General features: G+C 15.5%; 3 protein-coding genes across 3 annotated transcripts, besides 29 other annotated features; 1 reads left to right on the top strand and 2 right to left on the bottom strand. All coding sequences in view use genetic code 6, as the record gives it.

Annotated features, from left to right (window-relative positions):
* Window positions 1–62: a microsatellite.
* Window positions 63–614: 552 nt separating this feature from the next.
* Window positions 615–652: a microsatellite.
* A 1,337-nt stretch (window positions 653–1,989) lies between these two features.
* Window positions 1,990–2,071: a microsatellite.
* Window positions 2,026–2,097: a microsatellite.
* A 178-nt stretch (window positions 2,098–2,275) lies between these two features.
* On the bottom strand, window positions 2,276–2,833 carry IMG5_047070 (hypothetical protein; the record flags this gene model as incomplete). The annotated part of the gene is made up of 1 exon (XM_004037599.1): window positions 2,276–2,833. The coding sequence occupies one exon, from the start codon at window positions 2,831–2,833 to the stop codon at window positions 2,276–2,278; it is 558 nt and encodes a 185-aa protein (XP_004037647.1).
* Window positions 2,821–2,863: a microsatellite.
* Window positions 2,864–3,226: 363 nt separating this feature from the next.
* Window positions 3,227–3,278: a microsatellite.
* Window positions 3,252–3,288: a microsatellite.
* A 579-nt stretch (window positions 3,289–3,867) lies between these two features.
* Window positions 3,868–3,947: a microsatellite.
* Window positions 3,900–3,954: a microsatellite.
* A 153-nt stretch (window positions 3,955–4,107) lies between these two features.
* Window positions 4,108–4,167: a microsatellite.
* An 887-nt stretch (window positions 4,168–5,054) lies between these two features.
* Window positions 5,055–5,147: a microsatellite.
* Window positions 5,148–5,480: 333 nt separating this feature from the next.
* Window positions 5,481–5,520: a microsatellite.
* A 257-nt stretch (window positions 5,521–5,777) lies between these two features.
* Window positions 5,778–5,842: a microsatellite.
* Window positions 5,843–6,307: 465 nt separating this feature from the next.
* Window positions 6,308–6,365: a microsatellite.
* Window positions 6,316–6,364: a microsatellite.
* Window positions 6,359–6,425: a microsatellite.
* Window positions 6,426–6,544: 119 nt separating this feature from the next.
* Window positions 6,545–6,583: a microsatellite.
* A 214-nt stretch (window positions 6,584–6,797) lies between these two features.
* Window positions 6,798–8,403, bottom strand: IMG5_047060 (hypothetical protein; the record flags this gene model as incomplete). The annotated part of the gene is made up of 6 exons (XM_004037598.1): window positions 6,798–6,989; window positions 7,029–7,239; window positions 7,282–7,288; window positions 7,703–7,963; window positions 8,249–8,288; window positions 8,354–8,403. 6 exons carry the CDS (start codon window positions 8,401–8,403, stop codon window positions 6,926–6,928), a joined length of 633 nt encoding a protein of 210 aa, XP_004037646.1. The 3' UTR covers window positions 6,798–6,925.
* Window positions 8,197–8,244: a microsatellite.
* A 973-nt stretch (window positions 8,404–9,376) lies between the features above and the next one.
* Window positions 9,377–9,430: a microsatellite.
* A 4,341-nt stretch (window positions 9,431–13,771) lies between these two features.
* Window positions 13,772–13,847: a microsatellite.
* Window positions 13,784–13,874: a microsatellite.
* A 94-nt stretch (window positions 13,875–13,968) lies between these two features.
* Window positions 13,969–14,010: a microsatellite.
* Window positions 14,011–14,016: 6 nt separating this feature from the next.
* Window positions 14,017–14,057: a microsatellite.
* A 1,480-nt stretch (window positions 14,058–15,537) lies between these two features.
* IMG5_047050 (hypothetical protein) lies at window positions 15,538–16,992 on the top strand (the record flags this gene model as incomplete). Its single annotated transcript, XM_004037597.1, has 3 exons — window positions 15,538–16,049; window positions 16,092–16,286; window positions 16,338–16,992. The coding sequence occupies 3 exons, from the start codon at window positions 15,538–15,540 to the stop codon at window positions 16,990–16,992; spliced, it is 1,362 nt and encodes a 453-aa protein (XP_004037645.1).
* Window positions 16,391–16,427: a microsatellite.
* Window positions 16,391–16,428: a microsatellite.
* Window positions 16,993–17,113: 121 nt separating the features above from the next.
* Window positions 17,114–17,167: a microsatellite.
* Window positions 17,122–17,164: a microsatellite.
* A 1,208-nt stretch (window positions 17,168–18,375) lies between the features above and the next one.
* Window positions 18,376–18,469: a microsatellite.
* A 293-nt stretch (window positions 18,470–18,762) lies between these two features.
* Window positions 18,763–18,816: a microsatellite.
* Between the last annotated feature and the right edge of the window lie 41 nt (window positions 18,817–18,857).

Here is an 18,857-nt window from a genome sequence, read left to right as displayed (position 1 = left end):
CCCCAACCCCAACCCCAACCCCAACCCCAACCCCAACCCCAACCCCAACCCCAACCCCAACCTTAACCCTAACTCCAATCCAAATAATACTTATATTTTTACTATTTTATATCAAATTTTTAACAAAAAAATTAGAAAAAAATATTAAAATAATTAAAATTAAAATCTAAAGTTTTTCTAATAATAATTTAATAACTAAATAAAAATAATATAAAATTTATTATAAATATAAATTTAATTTTATTGTTATATATAATTATTAAAATATAATTATATATAATATTTTTAATTAACAATCTATTTTTATATATTTTTTATACTGTTTTTATTTTAGTTTTTCTATGTTTTTAAATAGGTTCTATTTAATGTTTAATATTTGATAATTATTTACAGAAAATTAATTCAAGTATTTTAAACATTCACAATTAAAAAGAAACATATACTTTTATTCTATAAACAGTATCATATTATAAAACATTTAAGCTAAATAATAATTAAGCTAGTTAAATTAAATAAATATAATAATGATAAAATAATTAATGTTAAAAGTTAAGATAGTATTTTTAAAATTATTTTAAAATTTAAAATAATCATTACTTATTAATATTTTAGGCTAAATTTAAATTAATAAATATAAAATAATAAAATAAAAATACTTTGTTTTTAGAAAAATATTAATGTAATATATCTACAACTCTCTTAAATTTCTAGAATTCGATTTATATTTTTATATTAATAAATATTACAAAATTCATTTAAAATTATCAATTTCAAATTTAATATTAATAAAGCATAGGTCCAAAAAATAGCATCAATATATTTATTATATCTAGAAATTAATGTTTTAGAGAATTTCAGTAAATTATTTAATTAAGAAAACATTTACGAATAAAAAGCATATATATCTGATATTTCAGAAGCATTTATTTATATAAAAAGTAAAATTTTCTTAAATTTATTATTTTAAAATATTTTTTTATTTATTATTAATATTAAAATGTTTTAAAGTTTAATACTAAATCAAATTTATAAGAAGTTGAAGAATAATTAAATAAAAACATAATTGGGAATAATTATATATAAAATAAATCTAACAAATACAAAAAATAGTATAAAAATAATAAATTTAATAATAAATTGTAATTTTTTATTTTTTTTAAATAAATACAGAAAACAAAAATAATCATTCTATTCACAGTATTTTAATAACTATGAATTTTAAGAAAATAATAAATTTAAATAAGCTAAAATGCTTTAAAATAAAATTTAATAGTTTAAATCAAAAATATAAAATTAAATTTTTTAATAACAAAAAATAGAAAATAATTACAACAAAGCAGCTTAAAATAAGTTTTTTAAATTAAAAAAATATATACATATAATAAAAATATTATTTAGATATAAATAAATATATTGTTAAACCTTTATTCAAAATTTTATGATTGATTGGAGACAATTGTAATATAAAATAATATTTATCTATTATAAAATATCGAAAGATTTTATAAAAAATTAAAAGAGCATATAAAATTTTAAAAGATTATTTATTTTTTAAATTATGTTTAATATTCATTAATATAATGTATTTAATGTTTTATAAAAATTTAAAAATAGCAGAATAATTTGAATAGTTATACTATTTATTTAATTAATTAAAAAATTAATATTAATTTAAAAATTTTTAATAATATAGATATTATTTTTATCTCATTAATATGGTTTTTAAAATAAATCTATTAAATATTAATTAGTTATATTTTTAAAAAAATATTTTTCCTTGTTATAAAATGTTTTCAATTAAAATATTTTTTTATGTATTGAAAACATCCTCATATACAACATGTTAATATTTTAATTAGCTAATAATATATTTTTACTTATATCTTTAATTCTTTTTTATATTTCTTTATTAATATTATTAATCTTTAGTTTAAATATAATGAATAAACTCAATTTCATTAATATATAAAATTTTTATAATTTATATGTTTAATTTTTATTTTAAATAGATATTAATTTATATTTATTTTATTAATTTAATATTTAAAAATAATTTTAATTATATTTATTTAAATAAATAATTTAATAATTTTTTTTTTTTTTTAATTTATTAAGTTTTTTTTAATCTTTTTATAAGTTTAAGAAAATTTATTTTTTAAAAATTTTATATAAATATTTTTTTATATATTTTATATTGAAAAAAATTTAATTAAATAAAAAGTCAAAAATATATTATTTTTTAAAAATAACAAAATATTATTTAAAAATATTAGAATCACTTTTTTTTAGGTTCTTATAAAAGCCATAATTAATCTCCAATAATATGATACATAATAATCCCTTCTCCGATTTCAGCTTCCCTGATACCCTAAGCATTCATAGTACACTTCCCGACTCCCATAGCATGTTCTTTTCCTTATGCATAAACAGCCACAATACTTCTATTTTAAACAGACTCATCAATAAATGCGCCTTATGTCTATAAACCTTTAGACATTACATTTGATCCATTTAAAATGAATTTAATAGCACCTGAATCCGTTTACATTCTTGGCAAAAAATCGGGGTACATATGAATCAATCTAACTGTGGGAAATAATTCGTCCTCTTTATCATTTTTAAAGAATGCAGGAAATTTTTCAACCCAAAATAATTCATATTTATGTTCCTAAGTATAAAACTTTTGACTATTTATAGTGCATTTTTTGGGCATAAAATCATCCAAAACCGATTCCAATAATGGAAATGCATCTATTATTTTCTCCCTAAGTTTTTTTTATGCCGTTTTATTAAGGGGATTAATGTTACTTACGTCTTCTATTTTTTTAAACATTTATATATTTTTTTTTAATTATTTTTATATGTATATCTTTTTTTAATCAAGAAAAAGAAAATATTTATATTATAATTTATATTAATTTTTTAGAAATTAAAAATTTATTTTCTTATATAAATATTTTGTTTTAATTCTATTTAATATTTTTATAAATAATATATTTATTAGTTTTTGTTTTATTTAATAATAGCTTAATTTTCATAATATAATATTTTTTTTATTTTTATTATAAAAATTTATATTGTAAATATGAAAAACCATAATTTATTTAAATAATAAATTTTTTGAAATATATCTTTTATTAAAATATATGTAATTTTAAAATATATTTAAAATTAATTTTAATAAATATATATATAAAAAAGATTGATAATAATAAATCATAATTAAATATTTTATTAAAAATATATTTTTTTATATATATAATTATATATATATATATATATATATATTAGCAATATCTATTTTATAATTAAATTTAAGAACAGTAATTTAATAAAGCTATATTATAAAGAATATAATCAGATTTTTTATTTCTTGGCTACATAAATTAAATATTAATTATTTTTTTGGTTTTTATTAAAAACATGTTAAATATTTTTGTTTTTAAACAAACACCATCATTATTTTGATCATTTATAAGGATTTAGATACTTTGAATTTTTTTTCCCATATATTTATTAATATCATAAGAGTAATTTAAAATTATTATAATAAAATTTTTTAGAAAAATATATATATTTATGAAATAATTAATAAACAAAAAATAATCTCTATTTGATTTGTAATAAAAATTTTCATATAAATACTTAGTTAAAGTTTTTAATAAATTACATTAAGATTCAAACGAAAATATTAGAATTTATTGGTAAATTATTAAAAAATTAAATTAATTTATAAAAAAATTTCTTTAAAAGTTTGATATAAACTCTTAGTATTATATAATAAGAATGTTTTTTACCAAACGAAATATACATTAAAATGATTCTCATATAAATATTGGCATTTATCGGATTTCTAAAGGAAAAGGTATATCATTTTTTTTTGCTAAATTATAAATTATATTTTTTTTTATAAATTTATGAATATAATTTTTATATATAATATTATATTGAATAGATTAATTTTAAAATTTGAATAAAAGTAGTAAAATTTTGAGATAAATACTCATTGGATTTTAGAGTTAATATTAAGATAAATCAGGAGATTTGTCATAATATTAAAAATAAAGAGATATAGTTTTATAGATATAATATAAGGATATTTATTCCAATATGTTAATATATTAATTAAATAATAGTTTTAATTATAAATTATAATATGTAATATATAAAAGAATGTGACAGTAATCTTAATTCAAATAAATTAATTTTATATAAAAATAATTTAAATAATATTCAAACATAATAATTATATCATATAATTTGAAAAAAGATATTCAAAAATAGTTTTTGTTTATAAAAAAACTATAATTAATATTTTTTGTAATTAAAAAATTTTTTTGATTAAATTAATTTATTCAAAAATAATTGATTATAAAATCTCTAAGTAATTGAAGATAATAATTAATCAGAAGAATATTTTATCCAAAATTAAAAATATTTTAAAGATTTAAGTTCAAATATTGAATAAGAAAGAAACACAAGTAACAATTTTAAGAAAAAAAAAAAAGTATGAAATAAATGTATTATACATATTAATTTTAATATAAAATTTGGTTAAACTAAAGATAATGAAAATTAATAATTATTATTATTTATGACAATACATAAGGCATATTTTTCTATTTATACATAAGGCATATTTTTCTAATTAAACTCTATAAAAATATAAATATATTATATATTTAAATATTAATATTATTTGTCACTAGAAATGTGAAACAATCTCAAATTTAAAAATGAATAATGTTTTACACCTATATATTACAATCTTAAAAATAAAATTCAATTAAAAAAAGCAACAGTTATAATAATAAACTAAATAAAAAAAAAGCGATTTTCGAAAATTTATTTAAGTTAATTCTATATAAATACTTTTTTGAATAGATATTTTAATTTTAGATTTAGAATTTTTAAAATAATTTATAAAATTTATATGAAACAATGTAATATTAAAATACTTTATTGAATTTTCAAAGCACTCAAAAAATATTTCATTAAAATTGATTTAAATTAATTTTTTTCATAATTTATATTTAAAAAAAATAAATTGTTATATAGTAAAAAAATTTATTTAATATTTAATATTTTATTTTTAAATATAAAAAAATAAATTATATTATAATTATTATTTTAAAATAGTAAAAAAAAGGAAATCTTTAAAATAAAAATAATAATATGATTTATTTCTTTTTTTAGTTTTTAACAGTATTTTTAGTATAAGATTTGTATTATAATTATTTTGAAAGATTAACTTTGACTACGAAAAGTTAAATATAATAATTATAGATAAAAAAGCAAACATAAGAATAACAAAAATAGAATCCTTTAAAATAATTAGAAACTTAAATATAATAACTTTAAACAGAAGCAGAACAATTTAATCATACTGATAGCTTTGTTAAATATTCGAAAATGCAAAGATAAATATTACAATTATAAAAATAATTAGAAAAAGAAAAACAATTGAATCGAGAAACAGTAAATAATCAAGAAAATATACAAAATAATTAATAAATTATAAATTTAAATTAATATTTAGAAAAATCCTAAAAAATTCAAAAATACTCATATTATATTATTTTCTTTATAATTTCTTACCTTTATTCTTTATTCCCTATACATATAAATGCCTCAGAATCGTAATTTTATCCATTAGGCTTTTTAATGGTAAAAAAATATGAAAATAATAAAGTTTAACTTTTTTCTTTATTTTGGGTCACTATCTGCTTTAAAATATCAACTTTGTTAAGGAATTTTATTAAAATACCAAACAATTGAATTTTTTTAAAAAAAATATACATATTTATTTTTGTTTTAAAAATAAATTAATTTTAATTTGTTTATTCATATTTAAATTCATAATATTTTTTATTTATTTTGCTAATTTCATTAATTTTTAATTAAATTTTTATATGAAAGAAAACAAAATATATATAATTATTAATTTTTGATTTAATGTTTTTAAATTTAGGTGGCATCAAAAAGCGGGAGAAATAACATATGAAACAATATATTAAGTAATGATAGGTTCAAGTGCTGGATGCTCATAATATGTAGGATAACTAGCTGAAGGATTAAAGAATAATATGCTTGAATAAAAACTTCTACTTCTCGAAAATAAATAGGAAAAATACCTTTTATTACATATATTTTTTAACTTTTTTATTTTTATTATTTTAATTAATAACTTTTAGAATAATTAAATTAAAATAAACTTTTAAAATCTTTTATAGTAAATATAGTTATAAATAAGAAAAATTACAATTTAAAAATTTAAATTAATCATTTTAGCTTTTTTATTTAATTTTTTTAATCTTTAAATAAAATCTAATATTTTAAATTTATAATAAAATCAATAATTTAATAAAAAATTTATATATTTTTTATTTAAAATTAAAATTATTTATTTTTTATTAAAAAAAATTGCTTGATATCTAAATTAAATTAATACTAAAAAATTTTTTGTTATCTAAATTAAATTTATGTATATTATATATACTATCTTGCAATAATTTTATTAATAAATATTAAATTATTTACTTATATTTATTATATATATTTAAAATTTAATATTTATTTTTAATTAAATAATTTTGATGTTTAAAAATTACATATTTTAAAATTTTATTTTAATCAGCTATTTACTTAGTTTTTTTTTTAGATAAAATAATAACTTGCTTAATATAAATAATTGTAAAAATATATTATTAAACAATTAGTTTATTAAATTATTTTATTTTTATTTACATAATTGTTTTTAAAATACATTCAAAATATCAAATTAAATTATTGTTAATGAAAAATATTCATAATTTTATTTGTTAAAAATTATACATTAATAATAAATTGAATTAAATAGTTAAGCTAAAAATATTTATTACTTATTTTATTATATATATTAACCTTTAATTATAATTTTATAATTTCAATTATTTTATCTATTTAATGTTGTCTAATAGCTTTAAAAAACTTGTTATTTTTTTTATTACCTATGAAATAAATAATATTTTATTAATTTTTTATTTTACCTTTATAACAAACCTTCAATTTTATTAATCAATCTAATTTTATCATTTTGATTATCAATAACATATTTTAATTCTTTAATTTTATTTTGACTATCAATAACTTTCATTATAACTTTATTATCAAATTCTATTATACTTTGTAGATTTTAAATTAATCTAAACGGATTTTTAGTACAAGTTTAAGGATCAGAAAATATTCTATCAAGAAAACCTATTTAAAAAAAAAAAATTAAGTAAAGAAAATAAATTTTACCAACACTCTAATTTTAAATATTTTTATTTATATTCTATATTTTATATTAATCAATTCCTAAAATTCTTTCTTATTTTTTTCCTTTATTATTTATCTTAATTACCGAAAATTCCTCATATTAACATAAATTATAATCATTAATAGGTTAAACAATATGATTATACTCAGGAAAAGATGCATTAATTTAATTTTATTGCTATTTATTTTATTAAGGTTTACTTTCATCTGCATACATTTTTTTCTTTATCTAAATATTTTTTATTTTTTTAAAAATTAACTTAAAATATACCTATATATTAGTCGAATCCAATTATAATAAAGGTGTACTGATATCAACTTCATTATATTACATATCTTATTAATCCAAGCAAAGTACAATACAATCCTTAACCGAAAACTTTTAATATTTTTTCTAAATTACATATTAAACGACATCCGCAACAGTAAGTTTTTCATTCATAGTAATCATAGTTTTCAATCCAAAATCAACAAGTTCAATATCCAAAAGCATAAGCCCTTTAGGAATTTCTACTTTTTTTTACAAAGTATCTTGTATTTTAGTTTAAGGTTCTTAAAATTTTGGATTTTCAACCAAAACAGTTTAATCGAAATTTGTTTGGATTAAAGTTCGTTTATAGTCAAAAGCAGGAATATTTAAATCAGGCTTATGTGAATTTTCATCCTATAATCTTAATTCATAGGCTTTATATTATTAAATTATATTTTATTTTATTTAGTTTTCTACCGTTAGGATATTTCGGAAATTTTAAAAGTGATTTGTCACTGTTTGAATTTTATAAATATTCTTCAATTGCAATTTTTATAAATTCTAAAATTTGAATAGAGTTATCAGCTTTTATTAATAAATTAAACTTTGTTCCAAAAAAATATACCTTATTTTATTTTAATTATTAATTTATTAATTTTTATATATTTTTATTTACTTTTATTTCTTTTATATTTTAACCTGTAATTTATCTTTTAGTTACAAAATCTTTTTCGTTTTTCTAAATAAAAAAAATTAATATTTATAGATTAAATACTATGTTTAAAAAAAAATATATGTATTTACATTTTCTTAATATAGTTTAAGAAGCGAAATCTTTTTAAGTGTGACTTCATTGAAGCTTTAAAAAATTTCATTTTCAGTGACTTTTTCGAATTTTTCTTCATTGTTTTATTGACCCTATTAAAAAGGGTAAAAAATGCCTTCAACTTTTAGAGGATGATAAGAAGTTTAATATCCTGTTTCTTAATCTGTTGATTTATTTGATTATTCGGAATTATTTGCATAATTTTATTATGTATCTATTTTTATTTATTTTTGTTCTTCTGATTCATTTTCCTCTAACTGTTGAGAATTTTAAATTATATTCTATTCTTTTTATATATTTTTTTTTTCTGTTTTATTCTCTTAAATAATATTTTCTTCAATTTATTATATTTAATATTAAAGTTCTTAATTTTTAGAAACTATTTATTTTATCTCCTATAAAATATCATCTAAAGTTTCTTCATTTTATTAATTTTTGCCATTATTATAAATCATATTTTCTATCAAATTTTCGTATTTTTTTTCTGCAATTTCTTCATCTAATGGTTCTTCGTATATAATTGTATCCAATTATTTGTTTTTGTATTTATCATAGTAAATATTGGATTAATTTTATAATAAATTTATCGTTTTAAACGATTAGATTATGTAATTAAGTTCTCCAACTTCTGAAAATTCCATTTTTTTTGTTTAATCTTTATTACTTTTTTAATATATTTTAGTAAAAATAAAAAAATTTGCTATAGAAAATATAAAAATATATAATTAATTTTGTGAAATAAAATATTTATATATGATTTGCATTTTATTTATTTTTTGCTTTAATGTCAATTTAATTATTATTGATATTGATTATAATAATAAAAATAGACTATTAACCTAAAATAAATATAATAATTAAAAAGTTAAATAAATATATTTTTTTTTATTAATTGAAAAATATAATCATAATAATTAAAACTAATTATTTTTATCTAATATTATGAGTTTTTATTTAGAAGATTTATATTTATATATTCCTGTTAAAATTTAATTTTTAAGTATTTTCATTTTTAAGAACAATAATATTTTCATTTTTAAGAACAATAATATTTTTTTAATAAAACCTTTATTTATAATAATTAAATAAATTTAATTTTCATATTTATATGTTAAATGATAAAAATTATATACATTTTTATAAATTATATATTGACTATATATTAAATTAAATTAAACTATTGTCAACAGATATTTCGAAAAGCAATATATAACACTTAAATAGGAATGAAGACTAAAATTATGTTGAAGCATAAATTTTCTGTTATTAACATTACATATCAGTTAAATTTATAAATTATTCAATATTTTTTTATTTTACTATATATAATTATGATAAAAATATTTCTAAATAAAGCTTTTTGAATAAAGTTATAATGAAATGATTAATTTACCTTTACTAGAAAAAATAGACTTAAATGCATTTTAAATAATAATTAGTTCAAAAATTTATTTGGATTGTGATTTAATATTTTTACTTTATTAAACTTAGTAACCATAAGATAGAATAAATTAAAATAATCTAATTAGTTGCTAAATATTAGAAATAATAGCTTTATGTGAATAATTAAAATAATCTAAAAATTGTTTTATATTTTAAATAAAAATTCAAATAAGCATATACTCTTATATGAAATTAGATTTTTGAAGTTTCGCTTCAGTGATAAAATAAATATTTTTATTAAAAAAAAATATATCAAAAAGATTTATTTAGTATTTAATTTTTTTATAAATTATTTATAGAAAAATAAAATAAGGAAATGTTTTATAATGAAATAATGCTTATGGAAAGTGTAAATCATTAAAACATAATTTAAGTTGCTGAAATATGGGAATCAATAAACGTATAATATATTATCATATCTGTATGATATGGATGTTCTTTATCATATTTAATTAATAAAGAGTTAAAAACAAATAATTTAGATTAAAAGTTATACATGAGTTTATGTAAAGATCATTAAAAATATTGGTTTTTTAAAAAATTAAGAAATTAGCATATTATATATAGTAGATTTTGGGTTGACTAAATATTAGCTGAAATTTTAAATAGTAAAGACATATAATAGAAATATAATTTTTATTGCAAACATTTTTATTTTAAGATTTATTTTTATTATTTGTTTTATATATTTTTTTTTTAAATATATATATAAATTTAATATAAACCTTTAGTAAAGCAAAACTGCCGAATAAGCATGAGAAGATAAATATTTTGAGGATATAAATTAATTTTATGAATTGGATTTAGAAGTCCATGAAGAAAAGTTTGAAGTTATTTCATTTTTAAATAAAAAGTAAAAAAAACTATATATTTATGCGTTTATATAAAATAAAAAAACTAGTTTATGTAAAGAAATTAAATATATAAAAATTTAAAGAGAATGTTAAATTAATTGATATTTATAAATTTCATATTAAAATTAATATTTAATAATTATATATATAATATATTTTTATAATAAAATAATATTGTTTTTCTTTTATTATAACTTAATTTGAAATTGATCTTATTTTATTTAATGAATTTAGTTTTAATATAAATTATTTTATTATTATTTTTTTATGTATAAAAATAACAAATAAATAAAATATATTTCAATCTTTTAAATTAAAAAATCTAGATATTAATAAAAAAAATATTTTTAAAAAATGCTTTAAAGAAACTATATGAAATTAATTTAAAACTTTAAAAGATTTAAAATAAATAAAAATTTATTTTGCACTTTATAAATTAGAAAAGAAAGTTATGAAATTATATTTCCATAAAATTCTTAGGAATTAGATTTTTACAACCATAAAACAAATTTTATTATAAATAAAAAATATGATAAATATTATCTATTAGAAGATTTCCAAAATGTTTTAATTGAATTAATAAAAAAAAATATTGAAAGTAAAACTATGGATATTGTTTTTAGAGAAAAAATTTATTGCTTATATTTAAATGCATCTTAAAAATAAATAACATCTAATTTAACAAATAAAATAATTGATAACTTGATATAAATTTTTGAATTATACGAGCAATTGCCTATATATTTGCACTAAGCATATTAAAATGTATTATAAAATTTGATTCTTTCCATTTTTTACCATGAATGCGAATGGAATATTGAATTAAAAAAAATGAGATAAATAATGTATTTTTGCTGTAAACATAAATTAAATACTAATGTTGTAATGAACAAGATGTATTTTCACAATGAACATAATAAAATAGACTTTAGCAATATTACTGATATTTGCATTTATTTAAATTAAGAATCTAACACAAGATTCACTAAAAACAACAAACTAAGAAATCTTTTGATAAATAAATTACATGTCATTATTTCATAAAAAGTAAATATTAAGATAATACTTTAAATTTATTCCTATTTAAGTTTGAATATTAATATACTTGGACTAGAATAAGAAGTAAATTATAAATAAATTCATTATAAATTCACAGTTTTACTATCTTCAAACTTTAGTAATATACAAAATTTTTAAAATTAAATATAAATAATAATATTGGCGATTATTACAAATTAATTTAATAAATTTAATAATTATGTTCTTTCAATAAAATAAAAATCACATAATAATATATAAAATACAAATTTTAGCCATGTTATTATCGATTTAATTTGCAAGAATTTATCTATAATTTAAAAAAAAAGTAGTGAACTATTTAATATATGCATTGAAATTATTTAAAAATAAGATATTTTAACTTCCAGAAATGTTTATAATATATTCTAATATAATTATTTAATTGATATTCCTTTGAAGATAAGAATGAAAATTTTCTAATTATTTTAAGAAGATAATAAAAATGCATTGAAATTACGTTAAAATCCTAATTATATATAATTACCGCCTCAATATGAATTTTAATATAATTTCTAAGATAAAATAACTGTTTTTACTAAAATACTAACTGCTTCAACATAATTTAATAATGAAAGTTAAAATTTATTGATATAAAATACTATATAACAACTTCTTTTATATAATCAATAGACAATAATAGATTAATTTACGTTTAATGGAATAGCAGGTTTATTTTTTATTTGTTCAAAATTAAACTTTTGTGATTCAGAACTTTATTAATTATTTCAAAAACATATTTCTACATGTTTAAATAATTTTTCATTTTAATAGTTTTAATATTGGCATATGGTTAGCATTATTAAAAGTTATGCTTTCAGTGATTTTGTGATTAGTAAGCAGTTCTTTTTATAAATTAAATCTTTTTTTATTAACCATATTTAATATATAAATGAAGAGTTATATGCAAATATTTTCTATATTTTTTCTGTATTTTTTATGAATATATTTAATGGTGAAATTCCTGGAATTACTTATTAAAATTAAAAGGACGAATTGTTTAAAATAATCTAAACTTTAAAAAAACCTAGTTTAAATAGTGTAGAAAAATAATTAATGAAAAAATCTTTTTATTTAACTTTAAGTATTTTAGATGATTAATTTGAAAATGAAATAAATTTAGAAAATACTGAAGTTCAAAAAAATGTACATGATTTAAATACTTCTAACTTTTTTATAGAAATTATAAATATTTTGAAAAAATTAAATGTTTAATTTGAAGTTGAAAAATAGTTTCTTATTTACAACTGCGATATTTATATTCCTTCACATTAATTAATTATTGAAATAAACGGACCTTATCATTTTATTGGTAATTAAAATAGATTTAATAAAAAATATTTACTTAAAAAATTTCATATTTAAAATAAATTTTAAAATGTTGAGATTTTCGACATTAATTATTAAGAATGTTACGATTTAGATGAAAGTAAAAAAATTAAAAAATTATAATTTGCTAAATAATTATTAAAGCAAAAATTAAATATAAAATGATATTAAAATTAAATTTTTAATAATAAATATTATTTAATAGAGAAAAAATTAAAAATAAAATTTATATTATTTTTCAAAATAAAAAGAATAAATTTAAAATGTATAAATAATTTCTATTTTTTTTAATTTTATTTAAAGTTGTTTTATAAAATAATAAATAAATGAAAACATTAATTTCTGGATTAATAACTTTATTTTTTTACTTTTTTAAAAAAATAAAATTTATTAATGTTATATATTATGTAAATTTTTAAAAATATTCTTTTTAAAAAGTTTTGTACTTATTTTATGAGGTAGAATTCAAAATTTATTATAGGGATGAACTTTTTAAATTATTCATAATTCAAAATCCTAAAAAAAATAAGTATAATTTATATAAACTTAAGCAATATAAATAAGTATAAGTATTAAAAACTTAATTCTTATGGTAAAATTAAAAATATATTTTAATATGTTTATTATAAAATTTATTACTTTTAAAATAATATGCTAAAAAAAATTATAGGAAATAATTCTTTAAGTATAAGCATATATTTAGAGATATATATATATATTTATATATATATATATATATATATATATATATATTTATATATATTTATATTAATATATTCAATATAATAATATATATTTTAAATAATTTTAAAATAAAATAAAATAAACTAAAATTATATATATATTTTTTTTTTATATATTTATAATAAAAATTTATATATAAAATATATAATTTATTATATTTAAATTTATTTTATTTCAATTTTATTTTAATCATTTTCATCAGAGTATTAATTTTCTTCATCAGATATTTAATTTTAGGCTTCTACTGGATTTTAAATTATGTTTTCGATAAAATCTTTAATCTTTTTTTTTCTGCAACATCTCTATGTGTTTATTCATCTTTATCTTTTATTAATAAATTAGCTCCATTTTAAACTAAAACCTATATAATATTTTAATGTCCTTAAGCAGCTGCATAGTGAAGAGCTGTGTCTCCATCATTACATACTGCATTTATTTCATGTTTTTATTCAAGTAATTCTAAAAGCATTTGTTCTTCACCATAATACGCTGCTTAATGCAAAGGAGTCCATCCATTTATATTCCTTTTAGTAACACATTAAGGGTTTTGTGCCATAATTTAATCGAAAAGATCATCATCACCATCTTCAATAGCATCAAATATTGTTTTTTATTATTTTTCTTTTTATTATTTCCTTACATTTAAAATATTTCTAAATAAAAAATTTATTTTGTATTTATTATTAAAAAACACTAGATTTTATAAATATAATAATTTTTTAATATATATAATAATATTAATATTGATTATAGAAAAGTATTTTTTGCATATGCTAAATTTTTTATGCATATTTTTTTATTAAATATTTATAAAAAAATAATTTAAATTTTAATTTATATTTTTTTTCATATTCTTTTTATTTTATTCACAAAAATCATCTATTTTTAGATTAATTTTTAATTATTTTTTTATTTTATAGAAAACAAATCAATATATATTTTATCTTTCTATAAAAAAATATTCAAATTAAATAAAAAATACATTTCAATTTTTATTCATAAAAATATAAATGCATATACTTATTATAAAATAGAAAATATATAATTAATTTATATAAGAAATTTATAAAATATCATAAATTAACAAAACGCAAATATTAATTTTTAATATTATTATTTTTTTTGTATTTTTTTAATAAACTACAATTGCCAAAAAATAAAATAGAAATAATGTGTTATGTCCTTTATTTTTTTATTGAATTTTTTAAAAATTTAGAGAAAAATAAAATAACAATTTTAATAAGTAATATGTATTTTTAAAAAAACAATTATATTATTTAATTTTTTATTTTAATCATTGGAAATTGTTGATTATATTTTAATTAATTTATTAATTCAACCACTAATAAATTATATAAAAAAATATAAACTATTTTTTAAAAAATCAATAGATATCAAGATAAATTAATAAAAAATATATATATATATATATATAATTAAAGCAAAGCCAAAAAACAAAATATTTCCAAAAAAAACAATCTAAAAAAAGAAAGAAAAAAACATTATTATTTAAAAAAGAAAATTAAATGAATTAAAAAGATTAAATTTTAGAAATAAATAGTGAACCAATATCTTATCAAAATGAAAATAACCAATCCTCCACAACAGATTGTTCTATCCCCTAAGATTTTGATATCAGTTTCAAAAAATAAAAATTTTAGTAAATCTACAACGCCAACCTTTAAACATAAAAGCCAAGCAACAAATCAAACATAATGGACCGTTTTATTCCGAATAGAAAAACTTCTAAATTAGACACATATCAAGCACATGAATATAATGAAAACTCATACTAATTTGACCCAAGCAACATTGATGCAGATGGTGTCCAAATAAAGAATTCAGTTGATAAAGTAGAATTAAATCAAATTACAATTTCTCAACTATATAAAAACTATGTATTAGGAATAAAAGACCATAAGTTAGCAGATCCTTAGCATATATATTGTCCTTTTAAAAATCAAAATATATTAAAATTCAAAAATGAGCCAAGTCTATATAATTTTTAAAAATAAATACTTAGGCCCTTAAATTAAAATGAGTTTTTTCATAATCCAATTCACGATTCATGTTGTTCAAAAATTAGAAACATTCGTAAAATCTCAAAAGCTCCATATAAAGTTCTAGATGCGCCTGCCTTATAAGATGATTTTTATTTAAATCTTATAGATTGGTCAAGTTAGAATGTACTTGCAGTAGGTTTGACTTCATGTGTTTATTTATGGAGGTAATTTTTTATTTTTTTTATATTAATTTAAAAAATAAATAGTGCCAGCTCTTCTAAAGTAACTAAATTGTGTGATTTTGGAAGAGTAAATGAAGTTACATCTGTGAATTGGTGTAGTTAAAATCCTTTAATTGCCATAGGAACAAATACAGGAGATGTAGAAATATGGGATAATGTTAAAATGGAATAATTAAGAGTTTTATCAGGACATAGTTAAAGAGTAGGAACATTAGCATGGTATTATATTATTTATAATAAATAAATTTATTCATTTAAAACAAAAAATAGGAATTAAAATATATTGACATCAGGTTCTCGCGATAAGAATATATTAATAAGAGATATTCGAAGCAAAAATATATTCGAATAAAAATATATAGGCCATAAATAAGAAGTATGTGGTTTAAAATGGTCTTTTGACGAACAATATTTGGCATCAGGAGGAAACGATAATAGGCTTCATGTATGGAATAAGCATTCGAATAAGCCAATGTAATAATTCACTAACCATAACGCAGCTGTAAAGGCATTAGCTTGGTCCCCACATTAGCATGGATTATTAGTTTCTGGAGGAGGAACTTAAGATAGAATGATTAGATTCTGGAATATTTTAACGGGAAAATAGTTGGAATGCATAGAAACAGGAAGTTAGGTTTGTAATTTGGTTTTTAGTAAAAATTTAAATGAATTAGTTAGCACACACGGGTATTCAGAGAATTAAATTATTATATGGAGTGTGCCTGAAATGGATAAAATTACCACATTAACAGGACATTCGTGCAGGGTTTTATATTTGGCGATGAGTCCGGATGGATAGACAATTGTTACTGGGGCCGGCGATGAAACTTTGAGATTCTGGAATGTCTTTCCTGGAAGTAAGGGTGACGTATAAAAAACTGTACACACTTCTTTACTTATAGCTAAAAATAATTTCCTTAGATGATTTTTTTTAATTACTTTTCTTAATTTATTTATATATATATATTTAGTTTTTTGTATATAAATTATAAAAAACTATTAATTTAATATTTTTTTTATTAATTTATATAACAAATTTTTATGATAATATTATATATAAATATATAAATAAATAAATATATATATATATTTAAATATATTGTTTTTGCAAAAAATTTATTCATATGCTTCAAAATATATAATTAAAAAAGTCATTTTAAATCAAGAATTATTAAATATAAAATTAATAACAATACTAAGCTAATATATAAGATCAAATGAATGAATAATAATAATCCTGCTAATATTGTTAAAAAATAGTCCTTTAAGATTTAAATTTGCATTAATTATAATGCAAATATAAATTAAATCCTTGTTAATTATGTTAAGTGTCTTTTCCTTAATACATATTAGGTTCACATATTTAGATTTGCAAAAATATACAAAAATCAAATAATAATTATTAATTATAAGAATTCGAAATAAAATAAACAACTTAAATTTTACTTGCGAATAGAGATTAAATTAGGGACTATTTTAATTAAGAAAATTAATAAATAATTAAATAAACGAATTAAAATCTTTTATAAAAAAACAGCTAAATACAAAAAAAAATATATTAAATAAAAAACTAAAAGAAAACTAATATATATATTTTTTTGGAAGAAAAAAATATTTAAAAAGATGAAGAATGTCCCATATGTTATACTTAGTTCTTATTAGATTAAAATTAGAATATTGTTTTAATTAAATGTTTTCATAAATTTCATCAAAACTGTATAGATGATTGGATGAAAATTAAGAGATAATGTCCAATTTGTAAAACTAAATTATGAAAAAAATAAAAAATATTATTTATAAAAATAATTAATTAAAATATTAAATAAAAAAATTCATATATAATTAAAATAATTTTTAGTAAATTTTATTTGAGTTATTTTTGTTAATTTATTTATAAAAGAAATAAAATATGAATTAATTAAAATAGGTATTATGTTAATAAAAAAATATTTTTATATATTATTAAAATAAAAAATGTACAAAAATAAAAAAAAATATCAAACAAAACATATTTAATTTATTTTATGATTTTAATTTAAAACTTTTTTTTTTATTTTTTCTGATTTAATTTAATTTTCATTAAAATCTTCTAAGTAGTCAGTTTCATATTATTTTTATTTTATGCTATTAATAAAAACATTTTATTACATATATATATCATTTTTTTATATTTTTTAATTTGTATTATATAAATTATTCTCAATTAAATTATAATAATAATGACGGCTAACTTTATTACTACTTTTTGAAATATTTGATAAGCTTTTAGAACATTCTCCTTCATAATTTAAATTATCTAAAGTATCATTATTCATATTCATATTCATATTCATATTCATATTCATATTCATATTCATATTCATATTCATATTCATATTCATATTCATATTCATATTCATATTATTATTAATTATTTTTTATGTATCTTTTAAAGCTTCAAGATTATTATAATCCTCTATATAAGGAATATTTCTTAAATTTAATTTAGTTTTACTTATATCTGATAAATTTCTTTACTTTCTTTTTTATTCTAAATAACATATATGTTAACCCATTTTAATTTTTTTTGAAAAATATAATGTTTATTTCTTTTATAAAAAAAATTAATCATAATAAAATAGTATTTTTTAATAATAAAATTATTTATCATATTTTTTAATACACATAAACATATTTTATGAAGGAAGTTAAGAACCAATAAATAATACAATAAAATTACAAAAAATATAAATAAATAAATAAATAAATATTTTTATTATATAAAAGAAATTAATTTATTGTTTAAATAAT

The sequence above is a fragment of the Ichthyophthirius multifiliis genome (genome assembly GCF_000220395.1).
Source record: "Ichthyophthirius multifiliis unplaced genomic scaffold scaff_1120509250080, whole genome shotgun sequence".
NCBI lineage: Eukaryota > Ciliophora > Oligohymenophorea > Hymenostomatida > Ichthyophthirius > Ichthyophthirius multifiliis.
This window is presented reverse-complemented; position numbering and strand designations above follow the sequence as displayed.